Genomic DNA, 25,060 nt, shown 5'->3' with positions numbered 1-25,060 from the left:
CAACTCAGCCAAATAGACCTTGTAAAATTACAGAGCGGGTTGGCCAAGTGATGAGGCGCATAGTGTAAGAAAGTTGCTAATACTCTGCGAGACCTTCAGAAAGACTGGAGAACTACTACTCAAGACACCCTTTTAAAAAAATTACAATGAAATCTGGTTCCTGGGAAGCCAGATTTGAAGAAAACAAAAGGGATGGCTCAAGACTTTTGCAGAGTACTGTATCCCCCAGTTTCAGAAGCTCAAAAGTATCTGGACAAAGTTTTCTACTTGGATGAAAGTCCTTTAGCTGTACATTGACTTGCATTGGGTATGGAGGAGGAATGAGTTATGTTTTGCTGTTTGCACAATGTTCAAATTGCTACCCAAATTAGACAAAGGTTAGTTGGTGACAGTTAGGTGACAGTAACTTGACATATTGGTGGAAAGAGATACAGTTCCATCTATTTTATTGGCTGCTGAAATTGCATTCTTACATTTCCAGTGATGTTTGTGGCCACAAGTCAATGAAGAAGAAAGAAGAACAGTAGTACAAAGTAAACTACTGTGTAAACCAAGTTTTATTCAATTCATCTAACAATGATTTATTTATCAGTGCGGACATTTAAAAAAATGCTAAGTTTTATTGAGATGATCATTTTGTGTTTGGTGCTCAAGCAATTCATAGTTCCATCACTCAAAGTGTCAGGAAAGCAGAATTTGATTCACCAGAAGTCCCGTAATTAGAACTTGTGGCAATAGAGGCCAAACAAATAATAAATAGAGTAGCTCTCTAGATTTATGTATAATGTTTTCTGTCACAGATCAATGCTTTGATTCAAGTGTTCTTTTTAGGGGTCGCCTAAATCATCTGCCTCCATCTCACTCTATCCCCAGCATCCTCCTTTGTCACACCAACGCTTCGCATGTCGTCCTTTACTCCTCTGTGCGGTCTATCTCTTTTTCATCTATCACATTAAATTACCGTCAAATGAAGGCAAAGCTGTCATTTAAATCCGGTATTCATTAGAGCTGTTAAGGCATAATCCAGCGAGTCACCATTCCAATCCAAGAAGCCATGGATTACTGTGGCTAAAAATCAGACAGCTGCTATATCAGGCTACTAGACACAGAGTGTTTTGACAAAACAAAAAATAAAGAAATAAATTCCATTGCATAGTATGTCATTTTACAATGCATTTTTCTAGTCAGCTGTGGCCAGCTACAGATACAGATGTTGAGATTACCTGCCGTTTGACAAATACAGATGTGTGCGCACAGTAATTCAGACATCAAACTGACAGCTTGACGGTTGAGGTGCTCAACCAACTGTGCTGCTGTCATGGGTTCAGGCCTGGCTGCCTCTATGCAGCATATATGGCTGATGTTTTAAAAAAATGAGGGGGGGGGGGGAATCACAAAGCTGTTGCAATTGAAAAGATCTGATCTGTCTCCAGACATGTCTCCCAGAATTGCAGGTTCAATTATCAGAATGTAAGCAACTGTGAAAGACACCTCAAGATGTTCCATGTCAAGGATTTAATTGCTTATATGTTACACTCAATGATCTCTCTCTTTGTGTGTGTGTGTGTGTGTGTGTGTGTGTGTGTGTGTGTGTGTCAGTTTTTGTACATTTACAAATAAGACAGTTAAATATGCAAAAGACGTGACAGGATTTAATTGTTCACTGTGATGCTCTCATCTTCAAGCTGATTTGATTCCACTTCAGCAGTGAATGTGCTTTGATGGAAATTCTGTATGACAGACATGAAAATTAATTTTGTTTCTTTAAAGGTTGGAACAGGTTAGTTTAAGTTAATGTACCAAATGTTGCTGAGTCCATTTGAAGTAAACTGTTATTGTATGAAATAATTTTCTTGAGGTGAAAAATGCAATTGAATTGACAGTTGTCCTCTCAAGCAACAAAAAAGGTATTTCTGCCTTGATGATGTCTAGAATGATACGTACTGACAGATTTTATATAATAGGTGCATTCACACTTTAGTAGAATAGTTAAACTCAAGAAAGGTAAACAGCGAAAAGTTCTTTTTTCCTGTGTTGGGATAGTTCATTTTAGCTCAATGTTGGTTGCCTTGTGACTACAGCTGACTTTAGCATTTATAAAAAGCATGTAAACATGGAATTAATAGTTTACCATGAATACCTGATAATCAATAAGTTTATATTAACAAACATAATATAGATAAAAAAAAATTCACCTTTAGTCTGTAGATACTAAATAGTTGACACAGGCAAATGTCAGGTCATGCACCTCCTGTTTCTGGCCATCTCAGATATTACATCGTTATATTTTTGTGCCTACTGTATTGCTAATTTAACATTATTTATGCAATGCTACAACCTACATGTTTTGGAGAAGCTACTTTGGTCTCTCTCATATGTTGTAAGCCAGAAATCCATCAATAGGAAATGGGCTCAAACTCCTAATAAAGACATGCTGCACTGAAGCATTAATACAGTAGTTGAAGTCAAGCTAGCAGTCCTTTACACCAACACACTAAGTTTTTAATATTTATACAAACTATTTATATTTTGAATGTATTTATTGCTTATACAGTCCAAATTTGGAATAGGAAGAAGGTCATTGGTTTAAGTTAGTTGCCATTTTCTCTTTGTGTCTGCATGGGTTCTTTCCAGGTACTCGAGCTTCATCCCACAGTGGAAAGACATACAGCTAGTGAGGTTAGATTAACTGGTCATTCTACATTTCTCACAGGTGTGAATGTGAGTGTGAACTGTTGTTTCTCTGTGTCCTGTGACACAATTACGATCTGTTCGGGGTGTACCCCACCTTTTGCCCTGTGGCAGCTGGGAGAGGCTCCAGCTGTCATGGTGGGGAATGCTGGGGTATTTATGAAACGGACCCAGCTGATATTGCAGCTGATACAAAAAACAGATAAACAAGGCGAGGCAAACAAGGGTGAAACTAAATTGAAACCTAAACTCGAAAAACTATGACTAACTATGAAAACTAAGGCTTGGAAAACTATGGAACTGAACAGGAACATGCAACAACGTAACTATGAAATAAACCAAAAATGAACATGAACCTGAACAGTGGGAAGCAAAACCTCTGACTTGGCGTGACTTGAAATGAACACAAACAGACAACCCAACAAGAAAAAAGGAAAGAGACAGAGGACTTAAATACATAAGAGGGTAATGAGGGAAGTGGAAACACCTGGGGAGACGCAGCTGACACAAATGAACACGACGCTACAGGGAAAGCAAAACTGAATACATTAAACATGGAGACACGACTTTCAAAATAAAACAGGAAGCATGGAGAGACATAGACATGACACCTGAGCTTGACAACGTGGAGACAACACAGACATGAAACACGTGACATATTGGACAGGAAACATGACACAAACCAGGGGGCTTGAATGAAAATAATGGCTAAACTAAAACTCAATTAGACCCTAAATAAGAATAACACAAAAACTTACAATCACAAACTTAACATAAGAAACTCAAAAATACAAAATAACTCAAAACGCTGGGTCATAGACCCAGCCCCTGACACCAGCACCACATGCAGATGAATTAAAAAGAAAAACATATATATATATATATATATATATATATATATATATATATATATATATATATATATATATATATATATATATATATATATATATTGAATATATAATCTATTTAAAGTTTGAAAACATGCCAAAATTCTAGATCCACCAAGTAAACATAAAAGTGTCCCTGTTATGTAAGTCCGTCCCTCTCTCTTGGTCTTTTACCATTTCCTCTGCCCCCCCCCCCCCCCCACACACACACACACACACACATTCCTACCTTGAGGGTGTGTGATGCATGCAGTCAGGCCTGATAAATGGAAGTGTCTAGGAAGAGGAATGAGTTGGTGCCTTGACCTCCCTCCTGGCATGGGCATCCTTCTCCAGACTGCCTTATCACGAGACGAATGGTCACAATGGTACACACATCACTCCCTTAAAAAAGTGCATTTCTAAAGTAGCCCCTCCAAGTATTTAAGTCGTCAACCTAAAAAAAACGTCCAAGATCATACACGAAGGACGTGCAGCTTTCAATGAAAACAACTTTTTCTTTCTTAGCACAGCTGAAAGGTACATTATTAAGTATTCCACTGAATTGCACGTGACTACAAGAGAGTTTTCAGTTACTGCAGCTGAATTGGTTTATACAAATATGATTGACCATTTATGTGCAATAAGACAGTAAAATGTTCATGATCACTGTGGCAGAAACATACTATTTCAATCAAAAACCATTCAACTTTTGAATCTTAAACCAATTACGTGTTAACAACGTCCATATCTGCAGCTTTTGAATGTTATAGTTTCTCATTAATACCAAAAAAATATGTTATATCAAAGAACATTTTATATTCATTTAAAAACCAAGAGACACCAAAATATGCAAAAACAAAAAACAAAAACGTTGTAATTTCTAGAGTGACAGCCGGCTTATGTGTTAAACAGAGGGATGGCAGTGATAGCAGTAGGGTCACTTCTCACAATAATTCATCATTCCAATAGATAAATAAAAAGATGAGTTCACTGAGATGCTGTTCTCGGTTCTGCACGTTGTTAGAGCCACATTTATATGCTCTACACGTACTAAAGTGCGGTCATCTTAAATGAATCAAAATGCCTCGCAACACATTAAAATGACTAAACTGTATGACTTGTTTGTCTTTCATGTGTGTGTACTGAATATCTATCCCCCCCTACCCTCGATTTGAGGACTCGTCCATCTTTGTCAGAATGCTCAGTATGGCACATTAAAAATGTTCCCCCTGGCTAAAACTCAAATTTGGAAAGGTTTCTGTTCTTCTCTGGCCTCATCAGTAAATTGAAGGGGGCCATATGAGACACCATTACGTAAATACTTTGTGTGTCTGTGTGTGTGCGTGTGTGTGTGTGGCTTGTATGGAAGTCTGTAGAATGCTTTACAGACAGAAATGATAAGAGAATGCATTTTGGATTATTGGAAGGAAAACAACAATTATTTTTTCTAATAGTTTTAAGAAGCCTGTCTGATACAACACAAAATTAAATGTAAGTGTTACCTGATTTTTTTTCTTTGAAGATGGGTGTCATCAGCTGGACTGGATACTTTGCCGGAGACAGAAAAAGAAAGAGCAGGGGCTGAAGGGCAGAAAAGGTCCAGTTTAATCTTAGCATCTGATTATGACTGGATAAACATGTAATTAAGGAGAGCTACAATATTATATGTTGTTAGACCTCTGGACCAGTAACTTTTGAAGGAGTCAGATCCTTCTTGCAGTATCAAATCAAATTGCATATCATCTTGCCAAACTTCAAACCATGCGCTTGCATCAGAGCTAGAGTTCTACGAGACCATTCAGCATCCTATGAGAAACTCATATCTGACCACATGAAAATGATATAGGTAGCTACAGTGACTGTGTGCAAGCATGCTGTAAAAATGATAGCTTGACAGGCTGACAGAGGCACACAAATATGAGTTGGAAACTGTATCATTTTACATGACAAATGGCAAAAAGAATTAAAAACAAAAAATAAAGACATGCAGCTGTTGATCATGACTCATACTTACACAACATGAATTGATTTGAAAAATTGAAAAGAATAGTTTTTTCTTTTTATCTATATATTATTTGACAGGAGTATAAAGGGCAACCAAGGGGAACATTAAAAAGAGCGGAGATAAGTTTTGACATGTATTGCCGACATTAAAACAATGCTATGACTGGATTGCATCCACTGTATACACCTCCGAACATACTTTTGCAATTCACTTATCTCTCTTATCCACTCTCTTGGAAACTTTATCTTTTTCTGACTGTTTTTTTTTCTTGCGATAGCTCAAGGCATGAATTTTTAAGAGCCAAAAAGGCCTTACAGAAATATTCTGTAAAAATCCAATTTCTTTTTGTATTTAAACCAAGCAATGGAAAATGATTGTCAGTAAACAAACATGTTCGATAATTTAATAATTTAAACAAGTTCATTATAACTGTGCTAATACGAGATAGAATTCTTCTGAATGCAGTTTGAGAAAAAAATAGAGGGTTTATTTCTTTTTTAATTTCCTTCGTGCAAAAATAATCTATGAACCGCAGTGCTGCTATGCTGCTGAACTAATGTAGCATTTTAAATCATTTAACATGCCATAATTAAATCCTCCTTCCATTTCATGTTATTTGTCCAGCTGTACCATTAAACCTCAATATTTAATTTGAAATAATGAAAATTTTTCAATTTAAAAGTCAGTTTAAAAATTTAAATTAAAAAACAGTCTACTTTTCCCCTACGTTTTCCATTATCTCTTCTTCCATAGTGGATGGTTCTTGGCAGTGTTGGGATTGAAGTGTTGGTGAAGAATGTGTACGTGTGTACATGCATCCATATAAATAATAATAATACTTTAAAAAATGAGGGGACTAAAAAGAAATCAGAATAGAACAAAGTACTTTCCTGAAACCCTCCCAAATGAAAAACAATTAAGAAAAGAAAACAGTCTACTTTACAGGGTTAGAGGGTGGTTGGTAAGTGATTTTTTGTGTCTGGTGAAAGTTTGCAAGTAGCTGCAGCGAGCAACTTTTGGTCGTGAGGCAATTGCACAAATCTCCCGGTGGGTGGAAACCTTAGTCCAACTCAGACTGACAACATCCCTTCTCAAACAGATTGATAAGGTTCAAAATTAATCACCAGCTAATTTACAAATGGAGACAGGCTGCTAGCACATTGCAATCAGTCAGTCTGTGCCAATGAGAGTAACTTGCCTGCGCCATCAAATGAAGCACATATAACAGTTTGTAGAGACTATTTACTACAATTTCCACTAAATATGAGACTGAAAGGCATTTCTTATTCTAAGCCCATTATGTCTTTGATAGTTGTTGCTAGGAGTGTTTATTATTTGGAATGAGAGGGGGAAATGTTAACAGAACAAGTGCGTAATTGGCTCAGCTGGACAGCTCAAAGCTGTGAGTGCAGTGCCAAAACTTTGGCTCTGTCCTCTCACTCTTTACTTTCTGTGGTATTTTATTTAAACTGAGCAGAACTCAGCTGACGTATCACAGCAAAACGTGTAATAGACACCGTGTCCATTTCAGTGTTGCCAACTCCTCAGTAAGGAAAATCACTATTGGTTGTCCTAAAAGTCGTTAGAAGTCGCTAAATGATATCATCGCCTAATTTGCATAATTGGTCATACTTGTGTAATTGTAACCTACGTTGTAGGAGAGAGAAATAACATTGTGGAAGAGACATAAAGTGTAAAAAAACACCCTAAATGCATTTAGAATATGTTTAGAACTACAAATTCCTGGCTGCCCCTGATTGGATCCGGGGCAGGCGTGGGGGTTTGGGGTTCGGGGGTGCTTCGCCTCGTGCTGGGGCTCTGGCTGGGCCTTGGGGGCTTCGGTCCTCGTCGGTGTGTCGCCGAGGTTGTGGGCGGGTGGGTGCACGGGGCCTAACTGGGGGACTCTTGAACTGGCAGGGATGTTGTTCCATCCTTGCAGGAGTCCACTCTGCAGGTGGGGGAGAGACATAGGAGAGGTGGAGAATAAACTTAACTGGGTGTCTGTTGTTTTGTGTAGTCTGGGAGATGATTGAATGTTGGGGTGGGTACACTTTCCTCTGCGGTGGGGTCGGGTGGGTTGACCCGGGTCCTGTGGGGCCTGGCAGTGCTGTGCTGCCGTAGGCCCCAGTCTGGATGGGCCTGGGCTCCCTTGCCTTGGTGGGTACCAGAGGACGGGGGTGCCTACTGGGGTCAGCGGGGGAGCTGGCCCTAGGATCCTCAGCCCTTCCCATGAGGGTGGCATGGATGCCCCTTCAGTGGTCCTCCTTGGGCTCTCGCACTCTGGGGCCTCTGGATGTCTGGGGCCTGGATCTCCTCCATGCCTGCTTCATGCCCTGGGGGACAGGGCTATGGCTCTCTACATCCTCTTGCAGACCATTACATGTGGAAACCATTTGAATACAAGCGCGCTGATCCACACAGGTGTGCACACGGGTGTTCACTGTTCGTAGACTTAAATTACACCCTTCTTGGCTGCTACTTCAAAGCACATTGTGCGCTGTCTGTCCTGCGTGCTGCACAACAACACTGAATATTTAGTATTTACTGCTGTTTACACTTAGCTAGATTAATGCGATGGTGTTGTGTTTAGTATGTTGCTTTGGGGTTTTTTTTTTGCTTGTTTTCTATTCTTTCTCTCTCAACAGGTGATCCAGGAGATTTTTTTTTTCCCTTTCTCACTGTCCGTCTCCCCTTCTGTTTTTCTTTTCCTTCCTCTTTCTTTCTCCCTTTCCTATCCCTCACTCATGTCTGTCCCGTCTGTAACAACTGAAAATAAAATAAAATAAATAATAAAAACAAAGATCAAATGGACCAATACGGCAATGCCACGAGGATCCATTTGGCAAAATAAATCCATTGGGTATCCTTGTTGGTCTTCAGACAACAATTCTGACGGCTAAAGAACCAAATGGGACAGGCAAGAAAAAGAAAAGAAGAAGAACTACAAATTCCTTTAGCAATTATTGTTTTTTTTTAATGTCACAATTCCAACCCTCCTCCTTTATCTAGGCTTGGTACTGGCAAAAGTGACCCAAAACAGGCACTCTGGACGATCCGCTGCCTGTGAACACTTTGGCATGGACGAGGTGCCCACAGCAGCACCTGCTGCTTGTTGAGCATAAGAGCTTTATGTGCTTTCACGTCAAAAAGTGGTCATAAGTCTTCCTAATAACACCAGCAAAAGTCATCAGATTTGTCGCTTTTTAGGGAAAAAGTCGCTAAGGGGGTCTGAAAACTTGCTAACTATAGCGACAAAGTCGCTAAGTTGTCAACACTGGTCCATTTCACGCTTTGCCTCTCCAAAACGTGAAATGTGCACACATGGACAAGCTGCATTACCAGCAGATGGAGATAATGGATTTAAACCTACGAAGTAGTGTGCAAAAAATGTATTAAGTACATTCCAGGGTCCCTAATTGTCGGAAACGATTAAGCTAGGTGGCATGTAAATGTGTTAATAAGGTCTGTTTAAACGATTTTGGGCAGTGTTGGGAAGGTTACTTTTAAAATGTATTCCATTACAGAATACAGAATACATGCCCCAAAATGTATTCTGTAACGTGTTCCGTTACATTACTCAATGACAGTAACGTATTCTGAATACTTTGGATTACTTAATATATTATCATGCTTTTTACAACAACGTGAATGTACTATTGCTGTGTGATTTATTACTATTACTGAAGGTCCGCGACTCCGAACTGTAGTAAAGGGACCTCTGGCTAATACGGCGGGGTCCCTGTCGGCTCGTAGCCGAAAAATAGCTTTACTTTGTTGTGTGGGTCAATTTTTCTTGCGAGAGACAGAGAGAGGCGTTGAAAGGCTGCTCCAACGGAACTTACTGTTTTCGGAGGAAAACACGAGTCCTAATAGCTTACTTACAACTGGGCTCGTCAGGCACTCTTCTTGGCTGCAGTGGTTATTATTATATTTACATGCTTCCAGCTCTCGTTTCTGCTCGATGACAACTCGTACCTTTCCACTCGCCTTTTTCTCCCTCCTCGCTCACAGACACATAACGTGTATGGCAGTCCATTCTCCCTGCAACACGGACTATACTGCCCATGAGGTTACATTCTTTAGAGCTATGCTTGTAGCATTCTGCCTGTTAGCTTAGCACAACAACAACAACGAAAAAGGCGCTCTCTCACCCAGGAAACACACAGTCGCAGAGAGAGAGAGAGCGTCGCCCTGTAACCATGGCAACCGTAACGCTGCCGCCTGGAACAACAGAACGTAGCTGTCAAACAAAACCCAAACAGTCCTGACCCGCGACAATATGAAACAGGAAAGTACCACAGTGTAATCCATTTATTTCAACAAAGTAACTGTATTCTGAATACCACCTTTTTAAACGGTAACTGTAACGGAATACAGTTACTCATATTTTGTATTTTAAATACGTAACGGCGGTACATGTATTCCGTTACTCCCCAACACTGATTTTGGGTGATTAATTTCTCCTAAATTTACTACATGAGTGTACACAGAAAACATACTGATACCCTTATATCACATTGCTGCCCATGAGACAAACCAATTTCTGGTGAGGAGAGGTCAAATTTGTTGATTGATATATCAACAGGGGCCCGAGCTGTCAAACAGAAGTGTAAAATATTTTATTCTCAAAAAAAGAAAAAAAAAATCATGCTATTGAGGGTTTAAGGGCACATTAGAGAGAAGGACAAAGTGAATCCTGTCGTGAACTTCCTCAAGAGGTGCTATAAAAATAGCATTAATTTCGGAATGTTACAGCTTGTTAGGACTATTTAAATCAATATATGCAATATTCTCAGTCACACACTTTCCTCTTCAGACACTTGCAATCAAAAACAACAATACAAACATTGTAACGTGCCAAGAATAAATATCCAGTTCACTTAGTTCAATTTGACCTGCTGTGGCACGTCAGTATTTAATGTCAAAAGAATCTGGAAAGAGTTAAAAGTAGCCAGTTAGTTGTGAGTATGAAATATAGAGTAATGATTAAAGGGGACTCATGGATCAGAACATCAAAATGTTAAAGAGCATAACTGCTAGCGTAATACCATCTCTTTTGCTAAAATGTTGGAGAAATCTGAGGATAGCCAAGGCATCAGAACACGCTCAAAAGATGTCACAATCTGGCTGAGAGCAGACTGTGTGGAGTGAGGAGGTGGACCCAAGAGCAGACACACGAAGAGGCAAAACAAAACTTGAGCGTGACAAAAACGAGCCATTTATTAAGGCTGGCAAAATAAATGCAAACAAAAGGCAAGTGCAAAACTAAACAATAATCTAAACTGGGTGAACTAAGATTAAAACATGAAAAAAATTTGAACATGAAAAACATGAAAATATGACGTGAACATAGCAGACGACCAGATGAGGAATGAATGAAAACACACAGACTAAATACACACAGGAAAGTGGAAACACACAGGGAAACAGCTGACACAAATGAACATAATGATGTCACAAGGGAAGGGTAAAGCTAAATACACTGAAACACAAGACCTTTTCAAATTAAAGAGGTCAATTTCCAATTTAAAACAGGAAACATAATGAGACGCAGGCATGACAACACGAACTTGATAACATAAGACACGAAGACATGAAACACAAGAGGGGCGAGAGAGACTTAAACACAGGGGTTGAAGACACAAGGGGAATCTCATAAACACTAAACTATAACGGCAACCTAGGCAAAATAGAAATGAACTTAGACAACCTAGAGAACTTAAACATAAGCCATATACATCAAAATATATTAAAACTCAAAACGCTGGGTCAAAAGACCCAGGGTCGTGAAAAAAAACACCTCCCTGGTCGGTCCAACTTCCCAGTAATTCATCTCTGAGGCCATTTTATAAATCTATTCATAGAAAGTGTTTAAAGTTTGGTTAGTTTTCTGATCATTCATTCCATCTTTTAAAAATCAAAATATACACTTTTTTGTGCATTTCAGAACCAGGATATTCAACTAAAGTTATATATACAGAAAAAAATGTAAGCAGAATATCCACAGATTTTGTGCTTAATATTCAACTCGGAGCAATGCATGTTAGTAGAACTCCCTGATTAGTTTTGTGCCAATTAAATTATCAACTACTTTACAAATAACTACAGAATAACTACACATAGCATATTCCAAAGGTAGCAATACAGCACGTCGGCCCATTTAACAGTTATAGAAATACATGGAGAGCAGAATTGTTAGGCAAGTTGTATTTTTGAGGAATAATGTTATTATTGAACAACAACCATGTTCTCAATGAACCCAAAAAACTCATTAATATCAAAGCTGAATGTTTTTGGAAGTAGTTTTTAGTTTGTTTTTAGTTTTAGCTATTTTAGGGGGATATCTGTGTGTGCAGGTGACTATTACTGTGCATAATTATTAGGCAACTTAACAAAAAACAAATATATACCCATTTCAATTATTTATTTTCACCAGTGACACCAATATAACATCTCCACATTCACAAATATACATTTCTGACATTCAAAAACAAAACAAAAACAAATCAGCGACCAATATAGCCACCTTTCTTTGCAAGGACACTCAAAAGCCTGCCATCCATGGATTCTGTCAGTGTTTTGATCTGTTCACCATCAACATTGCGTGCAGCAGCAACCACAGCCTCCCAGACACTGTTCAGAGAGGTGTACTGTTTTCCTTCCTTGTAAATCTCACATTTGATGATGGACCACAGGTTCTCAATGGGGTTCAGATCAGGTGAACAAGGAGGCCATGTCATTAGTTTTTCTTCTTTTTTACCCTTTCTTGCCAGCCACGCTGTGGAGTACTTGGACGCGTGTGATGGAGCATTGTCCTGCATGAAAATCATGTTTTTCTTGAAGGATGCAGACTTCTTCCTGTACCACTGCTTGAAGAAGGTGTCTTCCAGAAACTGGCAGTAGGACTGGGAGTTGAGCTTGACTCCATCCTCAACCCGAAAAGGCCCCACAAGCGCATCTTTGATGATACCAGCCCAAACCAGTACTCCACCTCCACCTTGCTGGCGTCTGAGTCGGACTGGAGCTCTCTGCCCTTTACCAATCCAGCCACGGGCCCATCCATCTGGCCCATCAAGACTCACTCTCATTTCATCAGTCCATAAAACCTTAGAAAAATCAGTCTTGAGATATTTCTTGGCCCAGTCTTGACGTTTCAGCTTATGTGTCTTGTTCAGTGGTGGTCGTGTTTCAGCCTTTCTTACCTTGGCCATGTCTCTGAGTTTTGCACACCTTGTGCTTTTGGGCACTCCAGTGATGTTGCAGCTCTGAAATATGGCCAAACTGGTGGCAAGTGGCATCTTGGCAGCTGCACGCTTGACTTTTCTCAGTTCATGGGCAGTTATTTTGCGCCTTGGTTTTTCCACACGCTTCTTGCGACCCTGTTGACTATTTTGAATGAAACGCTTCATTGTCCGATGATCACGCTTCAGAAGCTTTGCAATTTTGAGACTGCTGCATCCCTCTGCAAGATATCTCACTATTTTTGACTTTTCTGAGCCTGTCAAGTCCTTCTTTTGACCCATTTTGCCAAAGGAAAGGAAGTTGCCTAATAATTATGCACACCTGATATAGGGTGTTGATGTCATTAGACCACACCCCTTCTCATTACAGAGATGCACATCACCTAATATGCTTAATTGGTAGTAGGCTTTTGAGCTTATACAGCTTGGAGTAAGACAACATGCATGAAGAGGATGATGTGGACAAAATACTCATTTGCCTAATAATTCTGCACTCCCTGTATTCATTTTCAGCTTAGCTGTTAACTAGAAAATGTCACAGTTTTCTCTCAATTATTGGTCAAGGAATAGGTTTGGTTTTGCAGTACAATGCAACATACCAAGGCCATTTAAAAATATATATTCATTTAGCTTTGCCCATCTCCAGCTTCTTCAACAAAAATAGATGAAAAGCAGCAGGTGGTGACCAGGAAAAATGGACGGAAACAAATTTTGCCTTGTCACAACAAGCCTCAGTCACACAGCGTTGACAAAGATCCAATGACAAATCCATACTCATGACATTTTCTTAACACAAAGAGTCTGCCAGAAACGCTCTGCATTCACAGACAGAAACACACATGTACAAATTCCAGACGAAATTCTAAATAGATCCAAAAACTAAATAAAATCCCCACTTATTACTCTGTCTAAAAGCTGAGAGGCTACATAGTGACTGGTATACACACATAGAAGCACAGACATACTCTTATAACTCCACACACACTCATGATTGCACACACAACACACACACACACACACACACACACACACACACACACACACACACACACACACACACACACACAAAGTGGATGACAGATTGGCCTGGAGCCGTCATGGGAGAATGGGTTGTCATTTGAAGAGGTGAACGAGAGGACTAGAAGACAGGGATGGTGGGATAAAGAAAGAAATAGCTAAGAAATATAATAGTAATCAAATAGGAAACAACATAGGATTATCCTAAACAATGTCAAAAGTAGAATATTGAAATATAAATAATGTAAATAATAATTGCACACAGCTGGATAGTGTAGTGTTACCACTACTCCCCTGTGGAACTTGTTGGGGTTCAACTTCCTGGAACAAGAAGGCATAAGTGGACAAGGGATGAGAAGGTCAGGCTGATGGAATGCAACCAGGCAAGTAATCCTAGCAGAAAGGGTTAAGGGGTTACAACATCTAGACTAACAGCAAAACAACTAGTAGCTCAGTGTTTCAACATCGAGAAGAAGCAACTGCTATCACAACTATAGATTGATGAGATACAATACAAATGCTATGACAAGGGGAAACCAGGATGTCAGGTCAGGGTTGAGATATCACCCCCACCCTCTGAGATCGGGTACCAAGAACCAATAACAACTGGTGCTGAGTGAGACAGTTGTTGACCTAAGAGATAGAATCATGGCTAAGCGAAATGGAAACCTGGACCCTACATGGCTGAAAACCAAGGCAATTTGAAGTACCCTCGGAAGGTGAATGCAGCATTATGGACAATTTCCACTGCGACTTTGACCTAAAAAACAACCAGCTGATCTACACCATGCCATCAGTCATCACTGAGATACTTGGATACAAAAGGAGCAGTTCCCTGGATGGATAAGGAGAATAGAGGCCAAGATCAAGGCAACATGGAGGGAAGTTAGTTAACTTTTAGAGCTACAGAAAAGTATGATGAAGAAAGGGTTGCCAAAAAGTACAACAAGTCATCCATACCTGACACATTAAAAAATGCTAAGCAAAGACTCAGAGCCTTGGCCAGCCGCTTGAAGAGGTATACCATAGAGATAGAAGCCACTGAATACTGTATTGTCAGTGGCCCCACCTAGAATGCAACCTAGAACAACAATGCACATTGGCTAAAGAACCTAAGTGCACTCCACCCAGAAGGGACCTGTCCCATCTAACTACCAGCCAATAACTGGCTCAGCACAACATGGAAGCTTCTATCAGGCATCATAGTGGTTTAGATAAGCAGGCACATTGCTCAGTAAATGAGCGGGGAACAGAATATTTATTTTTTTGTTCACATTAAGTCACATATGGCAAACAGAGTGAACTTCAGGCCTTCATTACAAGTAATAAAAATATTCATCTTCATAATTATAAAATCAAAAGTGCAAACAAAGTTTTGAATGTCCCGTTTCTCTTCATATTTTCTTCTTTCCTTTCCTAATCCAGTTAACACAACTGTTAACTGGATTAGGAATACTTTAGCTAATTTTCAATCAGCTAAAGAGGAATTTGAGGCCAACCATTCAAGAAACAAATCACATCATGTGCAACTGGAAGCTTAATTCCAAGTAACATTAGAGTGAAACTTTTATACAACATAAAACAAAAATGGTCCTCTTTAAAACAAGTGCCCACTAACCCATTAACATATTTTTTTACATTCTTTTGTAACATTACATTTCTTTTTCCTCAGTGAGAGAAATGCCCATGTGATCTGGGTTTGAACGTGGTTAGTGCCATTTTCATGCACATATGAAGGTGTGCGTTGGTGAGCCTGGAACGGTGCTTGTTTTTTATATTGTTCATAACACAAAATGCTGCCTCACAGCACCCATTGTTTTACAGCTTACTGATAAAATGGTGTTCTGGGTTTATGTATTACGGGGAATTTCTTTGTGGCTCTGATTACTGGTCCGGACAGAACCAACACTTGGTCCGGATCCACAGAGGGGTAACAAAGATAGGAACGGTAGTCAGAACCGAGGGGACTGCACAACCAGAAGGCAATATTACAGACACTGAGAGGCTAGTGAAGAAGTCACTAGGAAAGCCGTAACCACCAAATACCTGCAGAAAGTAAGGCAAGTCCTGAGGACCCCAATGAATGGGAAGGAACAGCAAATATACTGTGCAGAACCCTCAAGCTTTTAGGTCCTCTGGCAGAGGACCTAGAAGCTGCAAGGACAGAAACCAAAATTGTATTCCAGTTCCTCACACACTAAGAAAATGTAATGTGTTACCAATGAATTTAAGCTGGAAATGTGCCCTAATGCATCATCTCAGCCATGGAGACAGTTTCAGGTAATTAAATAAGCTCGAAATGAACTGTGTGTTTAACACTTAATGTTGACTTAGGAAAAATAACACTGTGGGTCATCATGCCATCAATGCCAAAGTTAACAGAACTTTTATTAAGATGTGGCTCTAAATCTCCATTTAGGCTCTTCACATTGCATGAGGCTCTGTTTAACACATTATTTTTGCTTATTGCCGTTGGTCAAAGTTGTGCTGAAATTATTAATAAAGATAAAGCATAGTTTGGGGCTATGCAAGCTCTAATACAAAAAGGGGGGGGAAGCAATTTCTTTGAGAGAGCAGTGTGCATGCAGTCTTATTTGCAGTGTCAATAAGAGTTTTGTTACAAAAAAATAGTAATAATGGACCATTTCAAAGTATTTATTTCAGGTCATTGTGTCATGGGTAAGGTTAAAGTGAAAGTAATAAAGAAACCAAGCTTTATTTGAATCTAACTGAGAATAATGCATGCCTTTACAGCATCTCTCACAAGCATGAAGTGTGCAGTATCATGGAATGTGCATCTCTTGAACTTGAAAGCGGTTACACATTGACAATTTTCACTGTCTTCTGTGGTAGTAAAAGTAACAATTATCAGAGATTGAATTGGTGTCATACCTCTAAGAGAGCGTTAAGTTGCTTTTCATCAGTGTGACTGATATGACATTTAGCCATGAAAGTGGATGCCAATTTTAAAGATTACAAATGGGAAACTTCAAACTGACATTAAGAGGCTCTGATGTGACACCAGCTATGGGAATTTATTTGTTTCATATCTGTTGGCTTGCTTGTGTGTATACAGCTGTTTCTCTCTTTTTTTTTTTTTTACATGTGCAGGTAGTGTGCACAGCATCTAATCTATTGCGTGTCTAGAGCTTAAATCTAGAATGACCTTTCATTTGTAAAAGCTGGGGCTCTTGTGGATTTTTTTTTACTTCAAATGATGGGTTGCACACAAAGCCTTGAGCAACTTGAGTCCCCAGTTAACTCCATTTACCCACACAGTGAGTAAATACTCTGAGATTTTATGCAGTTTTACTCACTTCTTGTATGTGTATCAATGAGTTTCTAAGGCATCTTGGAGAGTCAAAATGACAAATCTTGTTTTTCTATGCAAATGCTGTGCAAAAACCTACAACAAATACAGAAAGACAAAATATACAAATCCACAAAGACAAAGATAAAATAAATTGCAGTGTTAGATTAAAAGGGAAAGGGAGGACATCAAAGAGAAGATAAAAGAGATGGACCTATCTGACTGAGTGTATCTAATCCCTCTGTTTTGGTTATGTAGAATCATTGCTCATAGGTCAAATAAAATATCTTCTTTTCTGACTTGTTTTGTGCTCCTGTATACACCTTTAAACATCAACCCTATTTGAACCTAAATGGAGAGGGAAAATAGCACATAAAAGATGAAAAAGTCAACAGTTATATAATCTATGGATCATTTATAGCTTGGTAGTCATGGGTTAAAGTCAGTGGGAACAATTGGGAATAACGTTTTTGGTGCAGGTGTTAATAAGCTATAGTTGCTTACGTCAGTATATAGCTAGCACTACAGTAGAGCAGCGAGTATAAAGGGAGTAACATTGTAACATGTCATTCAGGTCATTTCAAATGCAACATTTCTAACAGATCACCAAATATTAGTCAACACACAAACTGCTTCGGTGCAATTTGTCACACAATGTGCCTGCTAGCTAAAAGCACAGTGGCTGTTATTTCCCAGGAATAGAAAAGACTAAGATAACTTCAAAGATGTAAGAAAGACAAACCAGAAGAAAAAAGATTATTTTTAAAACTTTAAGTATGTAAAGTTTAAATATGTTAAATGTATTCATTTTAGAGTTTTTTGAACAGGTATTGAAGATATGTGATGTAGTGCTAAAGTATATTTTTCTGTGTACAGTACTTATTTTTGTACTGGAGAAAGTGTGCATTAAAATACCAGGCAGTTTGTTTACAGTACTGTGGTAAAGTTGGACAGGTGTCGAGCAGGCTGCGGTGTTCCACAGCATTCCATCATTTCGCTAGTTTTATATTGCTTTATATTGCTATAGCTGGAAATAAGCTATGATAGCTTATACGACATCTTATTTCTTATTGAATTCAGTTGTGGAAATCCACAAAAGCAACACAGGTCAACTGATCACAGCCTGCACACAGAAAATCCACTGAAGCACACCATAGAAATTATGTGACTTATTTCTACATGATTTTGTTATACTGGTATAATGGTTTTCTATTTAGGCAAAGAGTAACATTTGTGTTCTAAATGACATAATGTATGTTCAAGCTCTACATTCATTAGAGTTAAAATTTAAGTTGAAAGAAAGATATAAATATTCCCATAATATTCCATAACTTGCCACTCAGTTGACCCAAACAACTAAAAACAAATAAGCCTAAAATCTCTCTAGGGAAGAAGTATAAAAGTGTCAGTGTTCATTTCTAGCATAAATAATCAAAAGTGTGGGCACTGGTGGTCAAACCCAAGGGTCAGCCGAGGAATTATTTGATCAAGAAGACCTATTTCTACGGCTGACAAGCCTGAAGCTGCTCAACCAGCTGAAGCCTTGATGCAGCACATAGTTGTATTGATGCGGTATCACTGCAGAGATAATGCTGGGAACAAGTGTGCAGGGAGGTGAAGGGAAGAGCAAAAGATCCAGTGACTGTAAGGTTAAAAAATGTGACATGGCTGCTGAGAAGGAAAGATTGTCTGAGTAATAATTGGAGTGAGGGGAAAAAGGAAAGGCAGAGACTGACGATGGGCAGACAAGATCAAACTGGAATACAAAACATATAGGGCAAAAGACAGCAGTGTATCTAAATAAGTGTTCCTTCCGGCCAGTAGTTTGTTGAAATCATTGTTAACTCCTTAGCCTTGGCTGTCTTTGTGTCCCATTTTATCTTCTGCCACTCATCCCCTCTTCCTCTCCTTTCTTGTCAGGCTCACTTGTTTCCTTTTGCCCTCATTTTTCCCCAGCATGCCGTCCTCTCATCTTCTCTCATTTTTGAAGGTTTCAGGATGACATTGGTGCAGTTTATTCATTGGTGGCATCCTTCAGTGAACTCTATATATGACCTGACAGCCATTTGAATACACACGAGCCCATGTGATTCAGATGCACATTAACATACAAGGGCAGACAGACACACACACGCGCACACAGCCAGAAGGAATGAATAAAATGAATGGCAAGTGACATACAGGGTTAGGAGAGGGGCTGTCCCACATATCAGAAGACCTTATGAACAGGCCAGAGTAACCCCTCCTTTAGCATTGTTTCTCTTAATCTAGCAGTCATCACTGATATTGAGCTTCTCAACACATGTGTGGCTCATGATTAAAAGGTAGCATCTAACTGTGTTTAGATGCATATATTAGTTTATCATGCTGTGATGGCAATCAGACTAGTAAATGGAGACACAGATTAAAATCTAGACTGAGCAATCTCGGAGGACAGTCAAAATCCTCTCTCACGGAAAAATACACACATAGTGACTTTTGTCTTTACTATTCATCAGTGGTAAATCACAGTGCTGATTTTGTTTTGCTTTATTTATATGTGCATAATACTGCAAGGACAAATCAAACTAAAATCAAAGGTCACAATTATTGTCAGTGTAGATTTGATTTTAATGATACATCATAAATAATTTCACTTGTTTCTTGATATGACACGTTTTTATGCAATAGACAGGCTTCCTCTGGGAATCGGTGCTTGATTATGGGACAAACAGAAGACACAAGGGGTAAACTTGAGTTCAATTGACAGTAATCCACCTTCAAGGAAAGGCAGTGTTCATCAATCATTTGCAGACATTTGTAGCAAAAATATAAAGCTAATTAGGAAAAAGCATTTTGATTGGCAAAATGATTGATCTGACTTTACTGTTAATTTTTTGAAACACATAATAATAGAAGGAAGCAGAGAAGGCGATGCATTAAGAGACAGGAGACAGGCTTTGTAGCAAAAGGGAAATTAGTCAAGCCTGTATCTTAATGCTAAATCATTTATTGATTTTTTTTTTTCCAGGCTTACGTTAGGCCGTCTGGTTCCTGTCTAGTGCCTGTACTTGCATCTTTTCATCTCTTTCACTAGCAGCATGGTAATAATTTTGGTTGGCTTGTAAGAGTGCTTCATTACAATCATGCAGCAGTACTTAAGAACCGTAATTTGGACAAGCAGCCTTTGCATGACCTGAAATACCGAGGGAACAATTGCAACCCTGTAGAGAATAAAGTGGTTTCAACTCATTCGTATCATATGGTTTGTTGCCTGCAATACTTTCAATTATTTTGTCTGCTGAAAATGCAAAGATTATCAAATGGATAAAGTGTGCTGTGTGCTGTTCAGTTCCATCAATCAGTTATTGATATGAAAATGTCTGACAGCCTTTTGACAGTGACTCATAAACATGAATGCATTGTGGCATTGTGACTCTATTCCCTTGTGTGCTGTATTAATAACACACACACCGCACACACAAACACGAGCTGGCATTCTGACTCCGTCCCTGGGCACAGCACATAAATCTTTCCTAATAACAGTGGTGGCATTTCAGCAACAATAGGGATTACACACAACCTCTATCGAACGCCACACCAGCCAGAACACACACGGACCCTCCCATCACACATATACACATGCTCTCACTTTCTCTCTCACACACTTTAGAGACACAATAAGGTGCGAGTTCTTTAAGTTCCTCAAGAGAAAGAGAGAAGAGAAAAAAAGCTAAAAGGAAAACAGAGCAAGTGAGGCAAGGGAAAGAAAAAACACTTGCCCTGAATTTTTCTTGTTTCCACTTGTAAGAGTGTTTTGAAATGGTGCAGCTTCATATTAGAAAGAGATGACATGATCACAAGGATTTACATAAATCATAGCAAAAATATTCAGAGGATTTAAACCACTTTATTTAAAGGTTAAAGAATATATTGAGCAAATCCTTGTTGTTGCTTAAAATACTTCATGGCACATAAAAGAGACAGTCTGGCCCTAAACTATGAATGATGGCACCAGGATAAGAGGGATGCTTTTGCAGTTGTTGTTGTTGTTGTTGCTAGGGTTTTTTTAGACACTCTATCTATGCGCAATAATCTCTACAAAGTTCCAGACTTGTTTAAAACCTCCAGAATTGCATCACTACTTATTAAATGTATTGCCATGCCATGTTGGATCGAAGTTATTAGAACTTCCAACATGTTCCAAAGAGTAATGGGATTATTTCTCCTAAAATGCCTCAGCACAAATGCATAATTGACAAGGGGCCCTTCTCCAGAAAAAAAAAATAGATGAATAAAAGCAGTTAAAGTTTTAGGCTGTATTGCACATTTTCTGCTACAAAGTTGAAATTAGAGTTCCAACAAGAAACTCTAACCACACACAAAGGCATGTTTGTTGGCTTCTAACTGTTCCTTAAGGTCCTCAGACAGATGGGTGCTCTTGATTTAACAGCCCATGGGAAACTTTTACTCACAAACAGTTGTGCTTGTGGGTAACAGCACTCCAGTGAACACACAGGAGCAGACGGAAGTTCATCTTGAATATGAGCTGCCGGTAATTCAGCTGAAGTAGTACTTTAACATCAGATGATGTCCATAGATTGAGCAAGAAGCCAGTTTCAGTTCAGTTTAGAAAAGGCCATCTCTGTGTATAATGAAAAAATGTAAACCTACTTTTCTGTAACACGCCATCTATCGCCCCTCAAATCTGAACACTCTACAAGTCCCTCACATGACTAAAGGAAACAGAAAACACTGAACGCCCTGTGGTCATTTGTAAATATTACAAATGCTAAGAAATGACAGCACAAACATATAGATTCAATTGCTTTTATCAGTTATTTACTATTTTATTTGACGTTGTGCGCTTTGTTTTGATTTGTGCTTTGGTTGGCTGTTTGCTGTTCTGTGAAAGAAGCACACAGTGGTTTGGCATGTTTATGGGTTTAACCTTTTTCAGGTTCAATTTCTGCATAATTAGAATTTTTAAATGTTAACTTTTAGTTGCAGCATGTCTGTGAAGGTTCTCAGTCATCCAGGTCATCGTAGTCAAAGGAGCTTGCAAAGAAAAGCGTCTGGACTTCTTTAAGTTGCTTGAAGACGTTTCACCTCTCATCCGAGAAGCTTCTTCAGTTCTAAGGTCAAATGGTGGAGAGTCCCAGATAGGTCCCACTAGGTTTATATCTGGGACTCTCCACCATTTGACCTTAGAACTGAAGAAGCTTCTCGGATGAGAAGTGAAACGTCTTCAAGCAACTTAAAGAAGTCCAGACGCTTTTCTTTGCAAGCTCCTTTGACTTTTAGTTGCAGCTTTTTTGTCATCTTGATAAGTCCAGTGTGCTGCAGTGTCTCTAAAACAGATTTAAAAATTCGAGCCAGCACTATGTGTTTGATTAAGAAGGGCTTGAAGCATGCATTAAAATTAAGGTAAGATTTAAAAGAGAGAAAAGTTTTCAATTGAGAATAATAAATATAAATTTAAATAAGCATATGTAATCTGCTTATAGTTTTTTGAAGGGTTTTTAGGACAGGTTGTACCATGGGAGGGCTTAAGGACTATTCTGTGGCTGACTTTAAGGAGCTCATCCCACCTCTGGTCAACACGTTTTATTTTGTCTCTTGCATTTTTGCTGTCAATTAACTTCTGGCTGAATAAACACCTGCTTGGTCTACAGTATCATCCATCTCTCTCCTCAGCCTCCTGCTTTAATCCAGTTCCTACTGGTCATTCTAACACCTTGTTCTGCTTTGACAACCCACACTAAAACTAATGAAGAATGGTGAATGAGGTTTCTGAAGCGTCACAGTGAACAATGAAAACTTGTCAGGTAATTTGTGAGACTAGTCACACGATTCATCACTGTCAGCCTATCTCAATCTCCATCTGGTGTGGCTAGGATATAAATACAAACCACTCAGCTGAAGCAGGAATAGTAACTTCCCTTTTATCCAGTGTATTGATTTCTATGTTGCAGTGCAAACTGCTGATGGCACATTTTAGATTAGATAATTAAAACACAAAGCATGCTGTGGTGCTATTTAAAAAAAAAGCTCAAACCACTGACATTAATTAACGGTTTTGAATCTGACTCGGCATTATTTCAAGCACTTTAAGAATTCAGCGTTATATCAAATATCACGAGAAGTCACAAAGCCTGCACATAACTAAGTATGTGTGTCTGCACTGTCGGCAATTCTAATATCTTGACAGGAAAGAACCGTTGCTTCTTTCCTGGTTAAGAACTTTGGCCAGAAGTGAGATCAAACAGCAATTAAAGTGTAATGTGTTTATTAGCTTTTTATCTACTGTCCCTATTTGCAGTAACACTAATGATTTGTCTTTCAGACAGCAATTTAGATAACTGCATACTATGCTCTGGTGGATAGTTGGCACAGTAAAGTAATAATTATAGCGTCTACTAATTTCAGTGTCACTGCATTAAATTTATAGAAAACAAACAGGTGTCTAAATCAAAAACCACACATCCCACAGCCAAGCCAGATCGTTTTTTCAACAACTGTTCCTAATGTTTCCATCGCTGTGGGATGATTAGACGCTTCAACAATCAAACCTGTGAGAATGAGAGTTGCTGTGAAATGTATGAGCACTCATAAGAGATGTTGGTTATGCATAAAAGTGCCGCTGCTTTCCAGAAAAATTAAAGCAAATCCAGACTGTCTCTAAATTGTTATATTTTATTGATAAAGGCAGCAAGCACTTAGAAATGCTTTGATATGTAGCAACTGGTGACCTGACAATGCCAGATTTTCGGACTGGTTCTTGTGTAACTCTCACAAGACAACTGACACAATCCTACTTATCAACGTTTCAGTCTGTGTGCAGATCGGACAAGCAACACTGGGTGTCGGGGTGCACAAGTCAGTGAACTCCTAGTGTCACTCCCAAGCCTGGCTGTATTAGCAGGATTGTGTAAGGAAGTGAATCTGGAGTAAGATCTTTACCAAATAGAAAATGTGGATTATCAGGAATAGGAAAGTTACTCTCAGGTCCTTTGGGGGCTCGTCTTTTCTGTGGTTCTTTTGGTGTGTTCTTTTGGTTTGTTCTTTTTGTTTGTTCTTTGTTCGTGGCTGTTGTCGCGGGTCAGCTGTCTGTGTTCTTGGTTGACTCTACTTTTCTGGTTGGCAGTTTTTTCTTGTGTGGGTGGGTGTGTGTTAAAATGGAATTTAAGTTGGAGGATTTCACTTTAGGCCCAACTGAAGAAAAGTTGGACAGGTGTAAAAAGGCTGACCTCATTCTTATTGCCAATTTCTTTGATGTGACTGTGCCATTGAATGCAAAGAAAAAAGAGCTTAAAGAGCTCCTGTGTCTTAAACTGAATGAAAGGGGGTTGTTTGGTGAGCCGGGTCCTGCAGAAGGCGTCGAGCTGGGGGCTGTTGCTGGTATTCCTGCCCCACTGAAAAATCTCCCTTCTCAACCTAGCCTTTCTGCGGAAGAGCTGCAGTTAACGCTGCGCATAAAGGAAGTGGAGTTAAAAAAGCAGCAGGTGGAGGTGGAAGCTATGCACTTAAGGGTGAGGGCTCTGGGGATAGAGAGGGGAGCCTCTGTATCTGCCAGTCCTCCTACACCTCGGTCAGCTCCGCAGTCACCATCCCCGCAGTCACCGTCCCCTAAGCCGGAAGACAGCTTTGATGTAAGTAGACACATCAAATTAGTGCCAGCATTTAGAGAAACTGAGGTAGACTCTTATTTCACAGTGTTTGAGCACATTGCAGGTGCACTACACTGGCCAAAGAATGTATGGTCTCTTTTACTTCAATGCAAATTGGTGGGGAAAGTTCAAGAGGTATGCACCGCTCTTTCACTGGAGGACAGTTTGGACTATGACATTGTGAAAGCTGCTGTCCTGCGTGCATACGAGCTTGTGCCAGAGGCTTACAGGCAAAGATTTAGGAATGGAAAAAAATCTGCCAACCAGACTTATGT

At 39.3% G+C, this 25,060-nt stretch overlaps 1 protein-coding gene across 3 annotated transcripts in view; it reads right to left on the bottom strand.

Annotated features, from left to right (window-relative positions):
* The window catches only part of LOC309688276 (uncharacterized protein), a 46,881-nt gene that overhangs the window by 3,070 nt on the left and 18,751 nt on the right, over positions 1 to 25,060 (bottom strand). For 2 of the 3 annotated variants that reach the window (XM_082503875.1, XM_082503874.1), the window contains exons 2-3: positions 5,066 to 5,144; positions 3,811 to 3,918 (exon numbers count right to left, since the gene is read on the bottom strand). In XM_082503875.1, coding sequence (XP_082360001.1) covers positions 3,811 to 3,918; positions 5,066 to 5,144 — 187 coding nt within the window. Of the gene's footprint in view, positions 1 to 3,810; positions 3,923 to 5,065; positions 5,145 to 25,060 lie in introns of those variants that run through there. The other variant, XR_014271031.1, reaches the window with a different exon arrangement.

The sequence above is a fragment of the Aulonocara stuartgranti genome (genome assembly GCF_965226115.1).
Source record: "Aulonocara stuartgranti genome assembly, chromosome: 14".
NCBI lineage: Eukaryota > Metazoa > Chordata > Actinopteri > Cichliformes > Cichlidae > Aulonocara > Aulonocara stuartgranti.
Note: the sequence above shows the minus strand (reverse complement) of the source record. Positions and strands in the feature narration are given on the sequence as shown.